The sequence below is a fragment of the Onychostoma macrolepis genome, chromosome 02, assembly GCF_012432095.1.
Source record: "Onychostoma macrolepis isolate SWU-2019 chromosome 02, ASM1243209v1, whole genome shotgun sequence".
Lineage (NCBI taxonomy): Eukaryota > Metazoa > Chordata > Actinopteri > Cypriniformes > Cyprinidae > Onychostoma > Onychostoma macrolepis.
This window is the reverse complement of record NC_081156.1, coordinates 5,858,232-5,881,173: the sequence shown is the minus strand read 5'-3', so window position 1 is coordinate 5,881,173 and position 22,942 is coordinate 5,858,232. Positions and strand designations below refer to the sequence as shown.

The 22,942-nt window shown below is 36.2% G+C and overlaps 1 protein-coding gene across 4 annotated transcripts in view; it reads left to right on the top strand.

The window, feature by feature from the left end:
• The first annotated feature begins 6,359 nt into the window (after positions 1-6,359).
• Positions 6,360-22,942, top strand: part of prkag2b (protein kinase, AMP-activated, gamma 2 non-catalytic subunit b) — a 37,366-nt gene continuing 20,783 nt past the window's right edge. The window contains exons 1-3 of one of the 4 annotated variants that reach the window (XM_058748357.1): positions 6,360-6,702; positions 11,788-11,859; positions 15,366-15,612. In XM_058748357.1, coding sequence (XP_058604340.1) covers positions 6,616-6,702; positions 11,788-11,859; positions 15,366-15,612 — 406 coding nt within the window. In that variant the 5' untranslated portion in view covers positions 6,360-6,615. Of the gene's footprint in view, positions 6,703-7,093; positions 7,391-11,787; positions 11,860-15,365; positions 15,613-21,947; positions 22,468-22,942 lie in introns of those variants that run through there. The other 3 variants (XM_058748364.1, XM_058748373.1, XM_058748380.1) reach the window with 3 other exon arrangements.

Genomic DNA, 22,942 nt, shown 5'->3' with positions numbered 1-22,942 from the left:
AATCATTTATAAGTGATATATAATTGTCCATGAAGGCTGATAGTCAGAAACTTCTTATTTCAGGTGTGCTGAATTATTAGGCAGGTTTTCCTTTACAGATAAAATGAGCCAAAAAAGAGATTGAACTCAAGAATAAAAGTTAAAAACAATGATTAAATGCCCATGAGAAGGATGCAATACTAATGCAATAATAGAATTAGCAAAGTTAAGGCATGACCATTGGGCAGAGAAATGCTCATTGGGTCAGCACGGTCAGAAAAAACAGGTGGAGAAGAAAAGACACCTTAACTGCAAAAGAATTAGGAATTAGGTGAGAAACCATCAGGAACCATTTAGTCTCCAGCACCATCATTTTACAGAACTGCAACCTTCCTGGAGTCTCCAGAAGTGGAATGTGTCAGGTTCTCAGAGACTTTGCTTGGGGAAAAAATTCTTTAAAATGACTCTCACTTAATAAGAATAACATGCTGAAGTGTTGTGAAATACACGAAGACTGATTATTTTATAGGCTTTATGGACAGATAAGTTGTGAGTGACTCTTGAAGGACCAGCATCACATCCTCTTGTGCCACTGTTTGAAGAATTTATCTTCCAGAATCTGGCAGTAAGTTTTAGGAGCTCATTTTTAGTTCATCTCCTGAAAAGTCTGTCTTGCAGGATTGATTAAAAATGAGCCCCTAAAACTTACTGCCAGATTCTGGAAGATCAATTCTTCAAACTGTGGTACAAGAGGATGTGATGCTGGTCCTTCAAGAGTCACTCACAACTTATCTGTCCATAAAGCCTAGAAAATAATCAGTCTTCGTGTATTTCAGAACACTTCAGCATGTTATTCTTATTAAGTGAGTGTCATTTAAAATATTTTTCCCCAAGCAAAGTCTCTGAGAACCTGACACATTCCACTTCTGGAGACTCCAGGAAGGTTGCAGTTCTGTAAAATGATGGTGCTGGAGACTAAATGGTTCCTGATGGTTTCTCACCTAATTCTTGACATTAATTCCTAATTCTTTTGCAGTTAAGGTGTCTTTTCTTCTCCACCTGTTTTTTCTGACCTTGCTGACCCAATGAGCATTTCGCTGCCCAGTGGTCATGCCTTAATTTTGCTAATTCTATTATTGCATTAGTATTGCATCCTTCTCATGGGCATTTACTAATTGTTTTACTTTTATTCTTGAGTTCAATCTCATTTTTGGCTCATTTTATCTGTAAAAGAAAACCTGCCTAATAATTCTGCACACCTGAAATAAGGAGTTTTTAACTTTCAGCCTTCATGGGCAATTATATATCACTTATAAATGATTAAATACAAAATTGATAGTACCGTATTGACCCGAATATAAGACGATGTTTTTTTTTCTTGGAAATACATCTGAAAAACGCGGTCGTCTTATATTCAGGGTCTAGACTTTGACATGTTGTCAGTAATACATCCACAACAATAGGTGGCGCCAAAAACGCATAAAACGAGTGTGCCATGAAATATGTAATGTAATGTGTGTGTTACATTAGATCGCGAATGAAAACAAAAGAAAAAGAAAAGCTTACAGCAGCATGATCGTGACTGTCATGTTAGTCTGATGGGAACAAACTTCCTCTGTAAGTGATTTTAAACAACACAGTACCCAGATTTGAAGACTACAATAAGATTTCACTTCTACTGTTAATAAAATTTTGGTAGGCTACTATGAGATGGATAGCCTAAATGTTATATAATTCAGATGGGCTACCTGTTAGTTTTATGGTATATCAAAAAGTGTATATTTTTCAATGTCATTGTTACATTTTACCAGTATTTACCATACTTTCAAAACAAAAATTAAAATAGGAAAAATATGCAATTTGAAAATAATTTAAGAAAAAATGTGTTTTACAGAGAGAGATTTGGTTTTCAAAAAGCCTTTTTCCAAAAGGTACATCTGGAAAAAGGGGGGTCGTCTTATAATTGGGACAATATGGTAGTTACTAAGATTGATGTGGTTTGGAATTGGTAAAATGTTCTTGGAAAAAAAATATGACCAGAATATCAACTTGCCTAATAATTCTGCACACACTGTATATTATATAATCAATTGAATAATGCTTATATATATATATATAATTTGTCATATTACATATAAATAAGATACAATAGATGAAAATAGTTATTAACTATGCCATTATTCTTTGAGTGCAGAAGTCTTATTTGTTTCTTATCTGTTATGACTGACAAATATACATCACAATAAGCTATGGTAAAATGGGCTTATTTGAAAGCTGCGCTAATAACATACCATACATAACATTGCAGTTGTTCTAATTTATTCTATATTTAATCAACAAAAATGCAGTTGAGACACTTCTGCTGTACTGTTAAAATCTCATGCCTAGGCGCACAGATTTGAACTACTGCTACATCCCACCAATATCCAGAAACCCTCTCAAAAGAAGGATTTGATGGCCCTGAAACTGCAGTCCAGGATGGGTTTTACAGCCAAGCAATTTGTAGTCAGTTGTTCCACTGTCCAAAAAATAATCTTCCAATTTATCTACATTTCAAACCCCAGGCAATTCGTTCACATCAGGTTGTCCCACCAATTTCATCTTGAGAGCTGAGTGAACTGGAACAATGTGCTCCAGACAGACCAGAGCAGAAGAAAGGAAAGCTGTTTGGCCAGACATCATGTTAGATGAAAACCAAAACCTCTGACCAAACATGCCTTGTGCTGACTGTCAGTCCTGATGAGAGTGTTTGCTTTCAGGCTGCTCTTCTGTGACCATCAGTCAAACACTAATTAAACGTTACACCAGAATGTACAGTACTGAGGTCTTACACCAGTAAGCTGAACTTCATTTCAAGTTCAGCATGTGTAACTTGAGAATGACATCTCTTCAAAAAATATAGCATGATACTTTTGCTTCCTTTAATCAAGACAAAGCCTCAATCGGTTACAATGTAGAATCATTAACAAAAGGCGCCACCTGCTGGTAATAACAAATTAAATGAATCAAATATAGAATGTGCAGGAAATATATAGCTGGCACATGTTAAGCAGTTTTAGTAATACTCTCAATAAAAAACATGACAAAGTCCTTTTTTAATATTTTTTATACTGCTCCAAGGATCATCTAACAGAAACAAATCACATATTATACGTGTGTGTGTGTGTGTGTGTGTGTGTGTGAGTGTGAGTGTGAGTGTGTGTGTGTGTGTGTGTGTGTGTGTGTGTGGGTTTATATATCCCGGTGGGGACTTAAAACTGAATACACACAGACACAAGGGAACTCGTGTCATGGTGGGGACCTAAATTGAGGTCCCCATGGGTGCAAAAGCTTATAAATCATACAGAATGAGTTTTTATTTTGTTTGTTTTTTGTTTTTTTTGAGAAATAAAGAATGCATAAAGTTTCCTGTAAGGGGTTGGTGTAGGGCGATAGAAAATACGGTTTATACAGTATAAAAACCATTACACCTATGGAGAGTCCCTACAAGAATAGCTACCAGATGTGTGTGTGTGTGTGTGTGTGTGTGTATTTTCATCTAGTTTACATTTTTCATACAATTATATCTTCATTATGGATCCAAATATAGTGCAAACTGAATTTAATGTATAGGCTACTCTGACAGTGTATCTTACATTTCATACAGATTGATATTTTCTTCTAGTTCATTAGTATGTAATATTGGCCTTCAGAGCATCGTGGCTGTGTTGATGTGTAGTTTATTTGATTTTCTGCAGCCCAGTCATGTAAAATTGACTCTCTGTCCACAGGTTCAAGTTTTTAGTCTTTCTTTCTCTCTCAGTCCCAGGAACACAATCTGCTTTCTGATTCTCAGGGTCCCTACACACTGCCCCCTACTCACTCATCAGAGGATATCTAGATGTTTATTTCACTTGACTAAGCCGATTGATTGATTGATTGATTGTCAAAGAATCCTGAAAAAATGTACAAAACTGTTTTCAACATTGATGGTAATAAAAAAAATATTTCTTGAGCAGATCAGCATATTAGAATGATTTCTGAAGGATCATGTGACACTGAAGACTGGAGTAATGATGCTGAAAATACAGAATTAAAATTATATTTTAAAACATATTACAATAGAAAACAGTTATTTTAGTCTAAAAATATTTCATAATATTACTGTTTTTGCTGTATTGTGGATCAAATAAATTCAGCTTTGGTGAGCAGAAGAGACTGCTTTTAAAAATCTTACCGATCTAAAACCTTTGAACGGTATTGTGCTCCTGCATACAGAGGTTTATAATAATTCAGATTTTAACCAACTTAGTCAAGTGAAGTCTATAGATATCCTCTGATGAGTGAGTAAGGGGCAGTGATCACTATGTAGGGACCCTGAGCTTCTGGAGCTGAGAAAGAAAGAAAGACTGGAAACTTGAACCTGAGGACAGAGAGTCAATTTTACATGACTGGGCTACAGAAAATCAAATAAACTACACATCAACACAGCAACGATGCTCTGAAGGCCAATATTACATACTAATGAACTAGAAGAAATCATCACTGTAGGATATGAAACATAAGAGACACTGTCCGAGTGCACTAAATTCAGTTTGCACTATATTTGGATCCATAATGATGATCTAATTGTCTGATAAATCTAGTGTATCATCAGTCACATGAAAACAATGCAGAATCTTCAAACAATTTGTGTACATTATTTCCTAAATTTGTCACATATTGACGACACTTTACATAGTTATTTTTAATGTAACGTATAACTCACAATACAGTATCTGCTTCCAGGTATTAAGCATGGCAGAGAATCCATAATGACACAGCAGTCATTAGGTCTGATGATTGCTCTACAGGGTCGTATTACAGCCCAGCAATATGAGGTTATTTTACAGGACCAGCTGCTCCCGATTATTCAAACACTGTTCCATTATGATGATCCCGTATTCCAGGATGATAATGTCTTCACACACACACTGCTACACAAATACAAAAGCGGCTTCTCGAACAGCAGGAAGGAGACGCAGGCTTCAAGGGCCTCCAGAATCTCCACATCTAACACTACTCAGTCTGAGAAAGTGCTGAGCAGATATCCAGCTGCTAGATTGTAGAAGATGATGAAGCAGTAGATATACTGATACAAATACCACTTTATTTGAAAGTGTGCCACATGTCCAAATATAGGCCATTTTGGGGGTCTCTGAAAGAATAAGTATCAACCAGCTTTTTCAATTATGTTTAACATATAGCAATATCACTTCAAATTTCTCTAAGAAAGCAAGGAAGTGATAGTGGAATAAAAGTACAGTAGCGCCCCCTAGAGACTGTAGTATGCACTCCACTAATGACTTTTGCTAGAATAAAACAACTTTATATTGAACTACAGACACTTTTTATATTTGAAGACCAGAGTTTGTATTTATTAAAGCATGTCAACTTCGCGAACAACTTACACAATATAAATCAGATACATTTATTAATAAGCTGAGTGATGTTTCTGGTAGTATCTTTGCCTTTATATGATGAGTGAGACGGTTTTTGGATGTGGGTCTTCTTGCATGAGGTTCATTTGGTTTCAGTTTTCTACTGAAACCTAGTTCTAAACAGCCACAACTGCAGTTACAGTACAATTACATTTTCTAGATGAGTAAATAAGGTAGAAAGGTATCAAAGCAAATTTGAATCCAATATTTGTGAACATGCAGACTACACAACCATTACATGAAAACCATGATGACTTAAAGAGATTACAGGTAATTATGCTGTAAATAATGTTCAGTTTCTTGCACAGACATCAATTTATTGTCAGGAGCCATGCACTGTAAAAAAAAAAAAAAAAAGTTGAGCGAACTTAAAAGTTGAGTTTGCTCAACTTATTTTTGTGGGAGATTCTCACATTTTTGTTGTATAAACTTAAAACGACAAATTGAGAAAACTCAAAAATCTGCTGAAGCTGGTTGCCTTAAAATTTAAAGTTGGCTCAACTTTTTTTTTTTTTACAGTGTGGCTATAATCTTGCCTCAAAGTGTCGGTAGCCATTGACTTGCATTTCATGAATAGCCAAGGAATTCAGCTAAAAATCTTACTGTACAGTTCTACAGAAGAAATCTCTCAAATCTGAAGCCACCTACATCTCAGATTAACAGCAGATTTTCATTTTTAGTTGAACTATCCCTTTAAGAGTTTGGTAAGCATTGACTTTCTACTTTCTTGTATGGATAAAAGCACTGCTCTGAACTGTTTGAAAAAGAAAAAAGAAAAAGAAAAGTCATACAGGTTTGGAATGTCATGAGGGTGAGTAAATTATTTTGTTATAGGAAGTGTCAGTCCTTCAGCTTCACACTCAGCAGGCAGATGTTGCAGAAGATAAGCATGTCTGAGATTCTCAGCAGCAGTGTTGTGTGCGCAGTCTCCAGTGCGGGACTCGAACCCATGACAGCAGAGTAGACAGCAGCGGAGCTGAATGCGGATGTCCTCCACGGCGCAGTGACACTGATAAGGAACTGGAGTCTCGGGATGTGCTCGTTTTAAGTCAGACGAGCTTCTGCAAAATTCACGCTACGAACGACGATTTCATCGCTAAACTGGCGTGAATATTTTCGCGAGTGGAGAACGCCTTCCTCCCAAAATTATTAAGAGAAGAATTCTGACTGCAGGAAAATGGGAAGTACAGTGATGGACTCCAAGAAAAAGGATTGTACAAAGAAATCCTCAAAGAAAAAGCGATCTCTGCGCCTGAACATGCCAGTGAGTTTATTTTCGCTCTTTATATTTTATAACTTTACTGCTTTGTGAAGTGTTAGCAATTCCGCGTGAGTGTTGCGTGGGCGTGTGGAACGCGTTTTATACGTTTACTGTCTTTTAAGTACAGCATGTCTTCGCATTAAGTTCCATTTCAAGCGTTCTGATGAATTTTTAGAACGTTAGGTATTACATTTTTGGAACATCTTTGTTACATTGTCGCTTAAGAAGTTATTGCAACTTATTAAGCTAAAATGTGATATGAGTTGCTTTATTACTCCTGCGCAGTTTTTCTTACTACAGTCGTGGGGAAGGTAAAAGTATCGTTTTGAAATCAGATCTGCTTGTTGAGCTGTCAAAACATGAGCTGGAGACCCTCCCCTGCCCCAACGCGAACGCGTGTCGCAAACATGAACGCGCGTGTATGAGCTGTGGTTGAACAGGCCTACGTTTGCTCGCGTACGATAACAAAACTGAACGTTTTCGAGAGAACTGCACGAAAAGTACGCTTGTGGGCTTGAAATATAGATGGTTTGCTATTGCTTGAGCCAGGCTGTTTAGAAAGCTGAAAGAGGAAGTGAGGGAAACAGCTGTAAGAGAGCGCGTTCTGCTCTCAGCCGTGACTCATCATAGCGTTACATGCTGAAATGCAAGCTCTCTCTGACTCTGCCTGTATAATTAACATCAAGGCCAGGTCTGTATATTATTGCTTTATGGAATGCCATTCAAGGGCATCTGCTCAAAACAAAGATAAGTTCAAGTTATGACATTGATATTCTGTCTTTCTTGGTGATAATAAGTAAGTCACCGCTGCACTCTTTGTATAGTCAAGTATTTTCTCTTAGCATGCACTGTAGACTCAGGTTTTCAAAGGGATGCAACATTCTGCTCATAGCTGGCAGGAATATTTTCAGGCACCCTGCTGCTTAAGAATTAGATCATAAAAATGCATATTCTGTCATCATTTCTGCCTTCTGATCCAAACACATTAATGATGTTTTTTTTTCAGTGGAAAACAGTTTTCACACAACTCTTTTCCACGACACTTGCCGTAATCTAGTGATGTTAAACCTGGCACATTGTTGCTTTTTTTTTTGATTAAACGCAAAAATAAAAATGCAGAGATTCAATGGAGAGAATGTTTCTTTTTAGAATTTGATAGATGAAATCACAGTGAACCGATGAAAAGAGCTGCATAAAAATTCCTTCTTTTAAAGTCACAAAGAAATTTGAGACGTACATCTGAGTTTAACAGATTATCGACAGAGAAGTAATGTAGGATGGGGTCTTTGCATTGATTTTTAATAAGTGGATGTTGAGATGTGGGCTTTGCTCTCAAAAGTGGAGGCAGATGAATGTGAGCTTGAAGAGACAGGGTTTAAGTCGACTAGATCACTGAAATAGTCACCAGAGAGAGGTCTGTTGTTTTCACTGGAAAGTCCAGACATGAAATTTTGATTAAAAATGATGACGTCAGGAAAAAAACAGGGAAAATTTCCATTTCATGCTGACTTTAAAACTTACCCTTTTGTGTTTCACGGAATAAATAACAGCACAAAGGTTTGGTACAATATGAGTATTCAGTTTAGCTCCAACCCTAATTAAACACATCTGAATCAGCTAATTCAGGATTAACTCCTTAGAGGGCATTGATTTACACGACCCATTTTCAACTTAATATGGAAATCTTTTTATGCATTTTGGCCATTCATTTACACAACAACAGCATTTTGGTGGTCTGAAAGCACAAACCTTTGAAAACGGGTTTCAAATGACAAGTTTTTAAAATTAATTCTGTTGTCATCTATGTGTAAACTACGAAAACACAAATTTGTGAAAACGGTGACGTTATGCACATGCATATTACCTGTTCAGTCTATAGGAATGTGTATGTGCATGGACAAAGTGGCATGGCCAACAATGGTAATACAGCATTTTTAGTCGTTTTTGTGGATCTGTGTGAACAGTGTTGTTGTATGTACTTGAAACTTTTCAGAAACGTAAAGGAAAAAACAGTTTTTAGTACATAGTCCTTAGTCTTCCAGGCAAGCATGTTGGAGCTGGATGCTGTTCAAATCTGCAGGATGTTGGACCTCCAGGAGCAGGATTGGACAACCCTGTTTTAAAATGTCCTAAACATGTTTTGCCTGTCATAGCTAATATACATGATGTTTATGGATCAGTAAAGTACGTCCTATTCAAATGAATTGTGCAATAATCAATTCACAGTTGTCCAGGCTTACTCAGATTCCTTTTAGAACCTGTCAGATTTAGGATACATCTGAACATGTTCCCTTATTTATTTGACCTCCTCCCAACATCTTTCTGAGATTTGAAATGGGATTTGTTTGAAAGATCCTCTCTCGTCCCCGTCCTCTGCCTCATCCTGAACCATTGATCTTCGCCTGTAGCCATAAACTTCACGTGAATCATAAACATAACCACGTGTAAACATAACACTTGACCTGTGCATCTGAACATTGTGCAAAAAGCTGCAAACACTGAAAAATTACTTCTTTTCTCCTTCCAGTGCTTCAGAATGACTAAAGTAGTCTGTTTCTCATTAGCGAGGCACCCATTATGATTGACTACAGCCTCTTTCTTGTAAATAATATGCCATGTAGGCCTTAAATGTTTTTGTTGTTCATAGAGAAAAGGTCTTCTTTTGACACCTTCCAAAGATGTCAACCTAATTTAAGAGTGACACAAAAACTATGAGCCATCTGCACTATCTTATGGTGTTGTTTACAGTTCTCTGTTTAGGAAAAAAATAGTTTAAACTCACTTTCTTATACTGATAACTTTTGATTTTCATAAATTATCTTCCTGTAGATTACAAATCAAATAGTCTACAGATAATTTCGTGTTTCTATATCAAGGAGAGTTGCAATGGGCAAAACAAACTATACTGTAGCTCTTTTAGTGAGTTGCAAGCTCTTGAATCTTGTGGCTTCCTGTGGCTTACAGAAGAAATAAAACCAATCACACAGTAATTGTCTCTTAGATTCTGATATTTTATCATAGTTTCCTATACGAAGTTCTGTCTCCTGACATTTAATGGCCACGGCTTTAAGATGATATATTTCCCCTTATTTATCTTGCCTCAGTATTCATAACATCTCAGTCCGTACAGTATGAGAGAGGTGTTCTGGCTCTGCTCATAAAGGACTCTCTGTTCATACGCTACAGTTTGGGAGGGAGTTGCAAGTGAAGAAATCTAAAATCTTGGCCTCAATACAAAACCATAAAATCCCTGGCACCATAATAAATATTTTCATAACTGTGCTCATTAATGAATTTCTGTAAGTGGGACTTTTCAGACATATTCGGTAATGTAATATTTTGGTATTGTCAGCGGGGTATTTTGACTATGATGACTACAGTGGTGTATAGTGTAAGGTAGCCTGGTTCTGCTCATCGTCTGCCTGTCAGTGACTGCAATGTTTATTTGTGGTACTTGTTAGAACAGCTTGTTGAGGAGAGGAGTAGCTAGCAGCAGCAGCAGCAATAACACCACCTCTACATCATGGCAAAAAGACAGATCAGTAGAGCAGTTCATTATTTGCTGTGATAGTGTTTTGCTATTCTAGTGGATTATTACACTGAACAAAATTATAAACACAACACTTTTGTTTTTGCCCCCATTTTTCATGAGCTGAACTCAAAGATCTAAGACTTTTTCTATGTACACAAAAGGCCTATTTCTCTCAAATATTGTTCACAAATCTGTCTAAATCTGTGTTAGTGAGCACTTCTCCTTTGTGGAGATACTCCATCCACCTCACAGGTGTGGCATATCAAGATGCTGATTAGACAGCATTTGGGGGGTCCGGGGGGGTCCAAAAACCAGTCAGTATCTGGTTATTTATGAAGTAGAACCAGTTCATAGAAAAGAATTGGACCTCCCTGTTTACCTGAGGCTTACCGCTAATAATGTTGTAAAATAATGATCGGTTTCGTCCATAGACTGATTGTTTTGCTTCATAAGACCTCAATATATTGTCAGGATATATTATTATATTGTCAATATATTAATTTTGTCTTGCCCGATATGCTTTTTTTGACTCTTAAAGTGCAGGTAGCATTTACTCACATTTTACAAATCACCAAGGACCTGAAAAATTATCTTGTTCTACTCAAGAAAAAAAAAATCACTTACATCATGGATGGTCTGAGGTGAGTAAATCACAGCAAATTAGCATTTTGGGGCGAACTATCCGTTTAAAAGTTTTGGCCTGGCCCTTATGAGTCCTGTACATCAGCTGTGTTAAACTAGTTGGACAGGAGTAGCATGTACTGTAAACCGATAAAGAATCAAAAACCTTGAGCATGTAGATGTGTCATTGTGTGCTTTCACTCAAAGTAGCTTTGTTAACGCGTCACTTGGCAAGTTAGTTGGAGGACCTGAGATACACAAAGGGTGTATTTTGAAAATGAATTCACTGCTCAGTCAAGGTTACTTAGTGCATACCTAGGTTTTCTTAGTTTTCATTGCATTGGGTCATTCTTTTTGAGTGAAATGTCTAAAAACAAATGTGTTTGAGCCACTCTTTGTTCAGGGAAATACTGTTTTACTGTTTTAAGTCAGTTAAATGAGTGTTGAACAGTTGCCTAAACTTTGGCATCACCCCCCACAGTGATGTTTTCAGGCCCAACAAAAAGGCATCAGCCGACAAAACCAACCAATGTTTGATCCTGTTCCCAGTCTGCCTCCATTGAATAAGAGATTAGAGAGTCCATTTTGTCTTTCTTTGTGTGGATCAGGAATGTCTGGCAGAGTAAATCTAACTCACACAGTCATAAATTGCATACTAAATGGCTGTTTAATTTTTTCATTTTGAACATTATTTAACAGCACCTGCTTAAAGAATATTAAGGTTAACGATTGCTAAATCAATGAATAAAAAATGATCAAATCGGCTAATAAGCTACATGGGAACAATAAATCTCGTTCATCCCTAATTTACAGTGTACTGCTGAGAAGTGTATTATGAATTTGGCTTAAGTCGCTTCTTTAAAAGGCTGTTATTTATGTTTTGATTCATACTGTTTGGCTTTTATCATTAACGCTGATGTTTTGTCTTTGAACAGGATTTGAGCACATTCACATCCTCTCTTATGGACGGAGAGACTGACAGAGCAGATAAGGATGAAATGCGCAAGGTAAAATACACAAAATAGCCATCTTTTACCAGATTTTCAGAATTTGTGCACATTTAGACTGATTTATGTTCATTGAGTTTGTCCACATTACATTTCCATAAATGAAATTGTCATATGACGTAAAAACATGAACCCTATTAGAACAATTTCAGAGAGAGAGAGAAACCATAAATATGTATATTTCTGTATGTGTAATACATTTTGGACATACATGTCATGTATATCCATTCTAAATCCCGTCAATACACTTTGATATTATATAATATAAAAGAAATTACAAAAACTTAAACATGCAGATTTTTTCTATATAAACATATTTTGGTTTAATAAGGTTGCATATATGAATAAAATGTATATTGTTGACATATATGATTGCTACATATAATACCATTCAAATTAATTCTATAGATATTATTAAGATGAGAATGTATGTGTGTGAAAACTATAAATGGCCTATAGGTAAGATTCATGGAAATATAAAGGGTGTTATTTGTCATGTATTACATTTCCGGATGCAGAGCACTCCAAAACTGTCACTTCGGTTCCATTTCAGTTAGCATGCTTCTTTATGAAGCCTCTACGTACTGTATGTGGACAGTAGAGCAGGATTAGGTCACTAGGTTTTGGAACAGAGCCTTTGCATCTGTGGTTTGAAGGAATATTGTGTGGATTGCTACATCACAGGTTATATTACACAGAAATAGAGCCGACTTGTTTAAACATGCACTTGAGTAATAAGGTTTGTTAGTAAAGAGGAGAGTGGGAGTGTGCTGCCTGTACTATTCTGTGGTTGGCTGGGCTTATAAACATTGGCTGAAACATTGCTCATGAATAAAAGGCGAGGCAAACTTTCTTTGCACATGCTGCTCTTTCAATTTCAGACTCAACCATTTCAATGCTTGCTTTGTGGCTATGGATGATGATTTTGCACAGAAAGGGAAAAAACGATGCCAGGACTTTAATGGAAGGAAACTTAGTCTTGCATGTGCCAGGATTTCTAATTGAATTGTATAAATGGCAGTATTTGTTAAATGAAGCAATCGGTCAGAGTTAAACGGTCGTCCCATGCACAAGTAGTTCTGTGTTATTTATTGCCATATTACAGCTAACTCTAATGGCTTTTAGATTTATTTGCCTTGTTGCTGTGAAACGTGTCTAATATTAAACTTGAATTAAATGTGCCAAGTATACAGTGCCTATAAAAATTACGCACCCCCTTGGATGTTCTTATTATTTTACAACATTTAATCTATCTATCTATCGATCTATCTATCTATCTATCTATCTATCTATCTATCTATCTATCTATCTATCTATCTATCTATCTATCTATCTATCTATCTATCTATCTATCTATCTATCTATCTATCTATCTATCTATCTATATATATATATATATATATATATATATATATATATATATAGCTTACCCACTCAGAGCTAAGCTGGAAGGCGACGCCTACCTTTCCTCTTGTAATCAAAGCCAGATAAAGCTGGGCCAATGAAAACAGCCTGTGAAGCAACAGCAGCCTAGTGAATGGGCACCTTAACAAATAAACAATCTAAGTGTTTGCCAAAGAGTTGAAGGTCAGTGCTTTGAAATACTAACTTTTAGGGCACTAGGCTTACTGCCTGTTTCACTTAAAACTGTCCATTGTGCAATGAAGTATGAGAAAACATAGCTTGCTCTCAGGTGTGGCTTTGTGTAGCTACTAAGATCAGCCACACAAAATGCTTTTTTATGAGACTGTCAAACAGTCTTAACTGAACTGTGTAAAAGAACTAACAATATTTGTGAAATAAAGTCACCAAAGTATAGTTAATAATTTAATATATAGTTAATAACGGGTCGTTTCACTACAAAACATTACAGGACTGTTATATTTTTAACTGAGGTCAGTGTTTATAAGCCTTGAGGTAATTTCACAGTTGATAAGTTCATCTCCTCTTAATGCTTGTTGAAAATATTTCTCTATCAGCATGTGTTGTGCAATGTTTTGGCTTTGTCAAGTAGTATGCTGATGTAGTAACATTCTCATCCTGTTTCACTCTGTTATCACAGCGATACACTGAAGTACTTCATTCTTGCTTCTTTTTTTCTGACATTGCAAGGCTGATTCTGCCTGACTCAAGAATCTTGAACTTCAAAACCAATAGCCAGATAAGGCTGATGTATCAGGAGATATCATGCTGAGTGTTATAGAAATAGCTGACTGTGTTAATGTAATTTCCTGTATATTTTGCCCACTGTTAAGCTTCACACTCTCAGTTACTGTTGCTCAGTCAGACAAGCTTTTTAGAGCATCCCAGAACGTTCCGGAAGCAAAAATGCCATTCATTTTCTCTATAGGGCTCTGAGGTTGTTAATCGATGGTATATGCTTTTGTTGAAGTCATCAGTTTGCATTTTTAAAACTTGTTTTAAATGTGTGTTTAACAGCAGAATCTCTTGTGAAAAGCTACATTAATGCTGTAAACTTGTGTGTGTTTGTTTGTTTGTTTGTTTGCTGGTTTTTATTGTATTTGTCATACTTGTATTTTTCGAATTGATTTGCCATGAAAATAGCGTAAGATGCTGACATGGCATAAAATAAAAATATACTACTACATTAATGCTGCATAGAAAATTCCACCAATCAAGTGAGCAGCGAGAAAACTGTGCCAAACGAGTGCAGAGCTCCGCCCTTCCCATGAGGCACAGTATATAATTAATTGAGACAGTCTCCCCACGCTTTCAAAATGCTTAAATATTTGAATATATATGCATATTTTGCAATAAACATAAAATATATTGTTTCTATATATATATATATATATATAGAAACAATATATTTTATGTATAATTGTGTGTGTGTGTATATATATATATATGTATATGTATATGTATATGTATATGTATATGTATATATGTATATGTATATATATATGTATATGTATATATATATATATATGTATATATATATATATGTATGTATATATATATATGTATGTATATATATGTATATATATATATATATATATATATATATATATATATATATATATGTATATATATATATATATATATATGTGTATATATATGTATATATATATATATATATATATATATATATATATATATATATATATATATATATATATATATATATATACAATCAACAACTTAAAACAGAATTTTGTTATCCCAAAATATGGCAGAGGAAAGATTTTGTTGCAGTGTCGCATCTCATTGTAGCCCATGTAAGAATAATATACTTTCAATTTGTAACTTATTATAAGCACATGAAGAGAAAATCATGCTGTGTTCAGGATTGCTTGGTGACGTTTTAACGGTCAGTTGCTTATATTAAATTACAAATGGCTCAGAAACCAGTTCATTTCACTTTATTACAAAAAAGCAGTTCCTCTTCTTATTGTATGGTCACAGAATTTGGCAAATGATCTAACATCAGCAGAAATGAAAGTAGATCTACGAGTCTAAAACATATCTTTACTGTTTTCTCTCAGGGTGACAGAAGTGAGTCAGCTAGCCCATGTTTGAAGCCTCCTGCCAGTCAACCCTGTACCCCATCGTCAGCCCCCGTATGTCCCAGGATCAGTCCAGGCACTCCTAAAACCATCTTCCCACATCCGCTATCATCTCACCAGGACTCACCTCCCAAATCTCCCCGCCGTCTCAGTTTCAGTGGTATCTTCCGCTCCTCGTCCAGCTCAGCTCCTGCCACCATCAAGCTGTTCTCCAAATCTAGAAAAGGTGAGACACAAGTCTGTTCGTTTAATATTTTCAGTTGGTTTCATCCCATGTTCTTTTCCATTTAACAGAATATACTGCATATTTCAAGCTTGGCAATTTAATGAAGTGGTTATTGAAGTATAGTGTCCTGGCCCTGTTTTTAGGTTACTCTGTTATTTAGCTAATGAAATTAGCTGATTCTGAGCCAAAATGTAATATAATATATGCTATACATAATGAATTATTACATTTATACATATATAAATATTAATTAAAATGACTGTGTTTTGTGACTTAGCTGTTTTTGTATTTTAACATGGCAAGATGCCATATTGACCAATAAGCATCTAGGACCTGAACTATCAATTTTATAAATATAAATTATTATCTATTTGATCCCAGTTTCATCAAAGCATGCTGTTGATTAAGACACCGCTTAATATAAAAAAAACAATACCAGCATGGTGAGAATTAATTCAGCGACCTTCTTTAGCTAGTCAGTTTTCTCTGTATACTGATTGCAGATATGTTTTGTACATGTATCTTCCCTTTTGTTATAATGGTTTTGGGGAAGCTGATCAGTGTAGCACAGAGTTTGACTTCCTGTTGACTCACTTTCAAAATATCAGAACAGGATGTGGTAAGATCATGATTTGGGTTTTTCAGCCTTTGATTTTCTAATGACTAAACCCATTAGAGCACATGCTATTAGGCCAAATTGTGCAGATCTAATGTGGCCATTAAGCAGTTTCAAAGATAATGGGACGCAGACTTGAGCCCACATCAGTGTTTCTTCAGTCAGAGTCAAGTAGTGGCCTGGAAATGACTTGAGTGAGGGCTTGTTACAGGATTTACAGGTCAATCGAAGGCTCACAGTCCATTTGCTGATTTTATACAAGAGTAAGAATCAACTTATCAATATCGTAATGAAACAACTCCTAAATCATCCTCATGTAAAAGCCGTTTCATTTAGTTTGTACCATAACATATCATACATTTTTAGATAGTCACAGATTTATTGCGTTTCTGTTTTGTAAAATTAAGAAATATGCAGGAGAGCTAGCTGTACTGTAAATACAGCATCCTAAAAAGTGTTATTGTTATATTTCATTCTTCATTAGCTTATTGCTAAGTTCAGGTTGTCAGTGACAGGATTTGTTTTTTACACCGCTTTAAAGTGTAAACTGTTGCCAGAACTGAAGATCCTGTCATTATTTACTCACCCTCATGTCTTAGCAAACTTGTATGACTTTCTTTCTTCTGTGGAACATAAAAGAAGATATTTTGAACAAGATGCTTTTTGTCGATGAAATGGAAAATAATAGGGTCCAATGTTTTCCCCAGTGTTGTTCAAAATATCTTTTGTTCAGCAGAAGAAAGAAAGTCAAAGAGGTTGGCGCAGGATGAGGGTGAGTAAATAATGACAGGATTTTCATGGTTTGGTGCACTGTCACTTTGAATATCTTGCAGCTTTATGTAACTTACATTTTTAATTCAGCAAACCCTTTTATCCAAAGCGACTTTAAATGAGAAAGTGGTTTGTCGTAAGGAGACATTTGTTCTTGTGCTCTTTTATACACTCATTTTGTTCTTGCACAGAGAATTGCAGGTTCAGTATGTCAAGAGTCAACAAATCAAAAGCATGGCAGTAAAACACAGCACCTTCTCAGCACCCAGCTGATTAACAGAACTGCTCAGTTTTCCTTGTCAGTTCCAAAATCTGCTGACAGTCAATGAATACTGCACATTTTCTCAATGATCTTTTGATGTGTCATTGTGTCTGGGTCTCAAACTGGGCTCACACAATATCTATGAATAATGTACCCTAATAAATCACAGATAATAGGTCTGTTTTACTTTTATTTAATTAGATAGCCATGTATTTGTGAGACAAAGACTGACAAATCTCTGTTTTAGTTCGAGAATCTAAGAAGACAAATAACTGGACTGCTTTTTTAATGATAGCTTTGTCTTCCAGTAGCAGAATTTAAAAGCTTGATATTACTTTACAATATCAGATCTTATCATTTTCAGTTTTTAATAATAACATGCTGTATAATCAAGGACAAGATATCCCATTTTGGTTTCCACATCAAATTACATTTACATAAGTGATTTTATATGCCCAGAAAGCATATTATACGCAAGGAAAGTGTCTACTTTGACATTTTATTTTTACAAAAGGTATTAGAAACATTAAAGTATGGGTGAAATAATGTTCCATCGCCATTCAGCATAACAGATATGTTATAAAACATACTTATTCTGACTTGTACTTATTAAAATATATAAAAAAAGAAGTGATCATATATTTGAAATGATTATTGCTGACAAATGAGTCAAGCCTTTGAAGGATAGTGGCAAAAATTGGTAAAGATTTCAAATTAACAAATTAGATTTTTGAGGGCTGCGCTGTGATTTTTAAATGGAGTCTTTTAATGTCATGTAATGATTCTGGTTCTAATTCCTGACAAGATTTTTTGGTATATAAACCATTGTTAGATGATGTTATTTTGTTTTTTTTCTGGTAAATATGTATGATCGTCATTATTTTTGCTCAGAAAAAAATAATATTTAACAGGACATTCTGATGTACAGGGAAAAATGCTTGAAAACCCCTTTTTGTATTTGACACACATATATATAGTAGTATATAAATGTGATATTTTTTCATGGCAATAGCTCACAAAATCACTGCGAGCATTTGATCTTGGTAGAAACACTTGTCTATAAATTACAACTTTAATTTCTAACTGAAAAGTGTTCAAGGCATAAAAATCTTTGTATTTTCTTAAAGGGGTCCTATTATGCTCTTTTATAAAGTCTTGATTTTGTTTTGGGGGTGTACTAGAACATGCTCGGTTCGAAAATCGTATTATTTTTCACATAATTTACATTACAATAACTTTCTCCCCAGCCTGGCACAAACTGCTGGATTAGTTTGGGGCTTGATGAAGGCCCACCTTCCGAAAAACGAAATGTGCTGTGATTGGTTAGCTGTCCCAGTGTGTTGTGATTGGCGAACAGCTTAGACGGCGTTTCAGTACTGCCACGCCCCTTGCCAAAGCAGCAAGTTCATCAATATTGCTATATCAATTAAGAATATTGAACAAGAGGATAGCACAGAACCTTTGCACACACGGATATTGCAAGACATATTAAAATGGTAACGTTATCATTGTTGTTGGCTAGATCACGTTTTAGATAGGATGTCAACAACAGCTTAAAAATAACTGCATTTACTATGTACAGATAAGTGCAACGGTAATATGTATTATGTTTATTGTTCTTTAATTCTAACATTATAACATGAATTGCAGTGAAACTGTTATACAGTTAAATTTATTTATACCATAGTCCCACGGAGTTACACTATTTGTGGCGGCATATATGCAAATTAATTCTCTGCCAGCGGAGGTGCTGTTGGAGTAGAGATCGAGGTTTCCCCGGTAACGCTGTAGACAAAGCAGAGCTCGCTCACAAACGCTGCTTTATCAGACATTGCATGACAGATGAAATTAAAATGACATCCAAAATTTTCTGAAAACAGTCAGATTCCTTCAGAAATACAGTGATATAAAAACACCCGCACCGGGTTTCGATTTTGAAACGTGCAGTGCTCAACCAAGCGTTCTCCCACCAACCATTCGAATTTCCGTAGGCGGGATTAATTTTAATGATATTCATCACTTTGTGATGTCACAAATACAGGAAAACAACATTGTAGTCCAAACGAGCCGTTCATTGTAGTTCTTGAAAAGGGATTTTTTTTTTTAAATGAAATATCTCCCTTTGGAGTGGACTTTGAGATTTGTAACTTTGTAGATCATTTTATGCCCAAACATTCACACTACACAAGTGAAAAAGCATAATAGGGACCCCTTTAAGAAATGTGGTGGTTAATAGTGTACACAGTACACCCTCAAAAATGAGCAGTGAGTCATTCTACCCTAATAGTATGAAGAGGTTTGTTTGTGTCAGTAGTGAGAAGAATATTCCAGAAATCCATCCAGCATTAGAGACGGCAGTGGGAAGACTGAGTGCCTGTTACTGTGTGCCATACTGAACCAAAACGAACGCACCTAAACATTTCTGGCCACGTTTCCAGATTGTTCTTCAATAACAGGTCTCTTCCGAAGTCTGTTTCCTTTGCCTCAATTTGCCAAAAGGTCACAGGAGGTGGCCTCTTTCATTGACAAAAAGCTTTAGAGCAATTAAATTGCAAAGAGTTCATTTCAAAGAGCTCTTTTCATGCTGATCATTGTGGTGGCATATTGAGGCTTTATAATATGTCTTTGTGCACTTTATTTGAATATGAAACCTGAGCTGCTGCATGCACTGAGATAACCCAATCCCACTTTATATCATCTGTTTGACCTGCTCCACTTCTGTTTAATCATACATTTTATACTTCTAGTGGAGAAATTCATTCTGACCTGCACTCACTTTAGAGGTTGATCCTCAAACGTGTTTCAGCGATCTCCTTCACTTCCCACCAGGAGGCACTGTGAGTCAAATAATCATCTTATATCATATATACCACTTAGAAGGGTGAGAAGATTATTTATACTTCAAAGTACTTGGAAAACTCTAGATATTTCTATAGAAACTGCATAAAATTTGGTGTGCATCACCTATTATGTGTAAAAGAACATTGCGGCTTTGATTACACACAGTTGTGTTGTATATTGTAAGACAGACACTGATCCCATGGAATAAATATGGTCTGTTTTGTTTGTCCACTGAATCTTCAGTCAAGTTTCACTCTGAACATGTATAGAAGGCTTTTATTATCTTTGGATGGGATTGATGCAGTCTGAAACAGGTGTAAACACCAGGAATCAGACACCAGAGGGACACAGAGCTCTCGGCATCAGCACTGCTGGAAAGTTTCTGTATTATTGTCTGCCCTTGGAGAGAAGGCAGTTCTGGAGGAGATGGGATTTCAAACTGCAGAAGTGGCACTGTAGGATTGAAATCACAAACAGATCATTTTCAGATTGAATCCAGATTCTAAGGGCGTTCACACCTGTAGTTTGGTTCTCTTTTAGTTCTTTTGGTCTGGACCAAAAAAGAAAAGTATACATTTAGTCCTGCTTTGTTCTTTAACTGGGTTATCTATGCTGTCTAATTCATTAATTTAAGAGAGATGACAAATAAAAAATACCATGGCAGAGGTCTAATTACAAGTAGATCTGTTGCCAGGAATAGTCATTTACAGCAGTGCTTTCCCACATGCTTCACACACGTATATAAATCCTCAGAAATTTTCACTTTGATTAGATTACTCAAGCATTTGCCAAAGAACATACTTTTTCTATGCCAAACATTTTTTAAGAAGATATGTTTTGCTTGAGAAAACATGAAAATATGCAGTTACTACTTATTTTTCATTTGGTTTGGTTGAGTTAGTTAGTTGTGCAAATGAGATTTACAATGAGATTTTCGGTAATCAAGATCTGGCAGCAAGCGCATACTTTTCCACTTAGGCAAGCGATTTTCAGACAGCTTTTTTTGCACATGAAATCACTCCGATGCCAACAAACCAATAAGAACATGCAACAGTAATGACGATTCATAGCAATAAAGCAGCAAATCTGTTGTGGAAGCACTCACATCAGTCTCTGTGTTACTGACACAGATTTGCAGGAAAATACTATCGTTTGGCAAAGAAATAATTTCGGTCAGTTACACATGTATTCCCAACATTTTATTATGTAAGGGAATTTATGGTAATGAAAATATTTAACATTTAGCCATTCCCCAAACTAATTATCTCAAATGGACTGCACACCCCTGGTGTACATATGGTGGTATATTTTACCAGGTGAGATCTCACGAAGAGCTTATACAAAATAGGCTCCAGCATCTCTGCAGCCTTACAGGACATGCAATTTGGACAATGGATGGATGTGTAATAATAGTAGCAAACACCATTAATAATTTAATGTTTATTGTAGTAATTAAATTTAAGAATTACAACCAAGGGAAAGTAAAATGGCATTGCATAACTAAAAGTTTCAAAAAGACCTGGAATATCAGAAGAAAGGTTGACACAAAGACCAAATGGGTAAAATATGAGTAACAGGGGTGAAAGAAATTTACTGTCTATATGTAAATTCAGAGGTCAAGCGAAAAGAGCAAGCTGTGTGAAGGACTGACCCAATAGCGTTGCTGGCTTGTGTTGCCTGGTCTCCTTTTACAGCTTCCTGCCATGTATGCTATTTTAAAGAGACACACAGCTGCACCTGACAATTTCCTGCAGAGAGGGCAGGGCTGCATGCTGGTCTCCACAAACAGAGAGAGGGAGGAGAAGAGAGAAGGCGAGAAAAGAGAGAGAGTGCAGATAGATAAGTGAAGAGGGGCATCACTTCTAAGACAATCTGCGGCACTGGGGGCCATAAGCAAGTCTGCCTTTCATCAGCAGGGTCTGCTCAACTGACACGGTGTAAGCATAGTGGCGGACTGCATTGTGTGTTTCGTGGAGACAGGAACATAGAGGATCAATAACACTGGAATACAGCCAATGCCAGGATTTCATTTCTACAGAGGGTACTAAAAGAATCCAAGTGGACTGCTGGGACAGGTGGCATCTGTGAACAACAGAGACTATCATAAATATCTGTAGGAGACACTTCTGAAGGTACAGCTATCCATCATCTGACTTCACTGAGAACGCGAACCTCTCTGTTATCCAAACAGGATCTCTGTGTCGTGTATCCTCGCTTTAGTCGGGAGGGTATGGTTGATCTTCAGGCTGGACGTGAGGCCTGCTGGTTCCCATGAAGAGGTTTGGTAGTTTGCGTCGGACCAAGAGGCCACATGACGAGGAGCTGCTTTCAGGGAGACGGCAGTCAGAGTCGGCATGTTTGTCTGGTACGGTACTAATCAGGATATGTCTCTGTATAGAGCCTTCAGCTAGACATAACAGTATTGATTACAGTATCTGTCTGGTGGTGGAATGTTCCAGTCTGCCTTGTGCTATTATGAGCCAGGCATTGACTACTTGTTCATCATATAGTCTATTAGGTATGTACAGCACATGTATGTGCTGCATGATACACATTGTTTGAACTGGATCAATCATTCATGGTCTGTTGACTTGGCTACTGTGTATGTATGTGAAGATCATTAAAATAAACGGCTAGACATTCCAGTGTAGAGGTAAAGGAAATTACAGTAGGCTGGAATGGTCAAGAATCTCATGACATTTGGACTAAATTTTTTGATTTTAAAATACTTTCTCCTACAGCGTCATAATATGCAGAGACAACCGAGTAATCTGTGCAGACGTTGATTTCCCCTAAAAGTATAAACATTATGGTGCTATCAAAATATTATCCTGCATGTT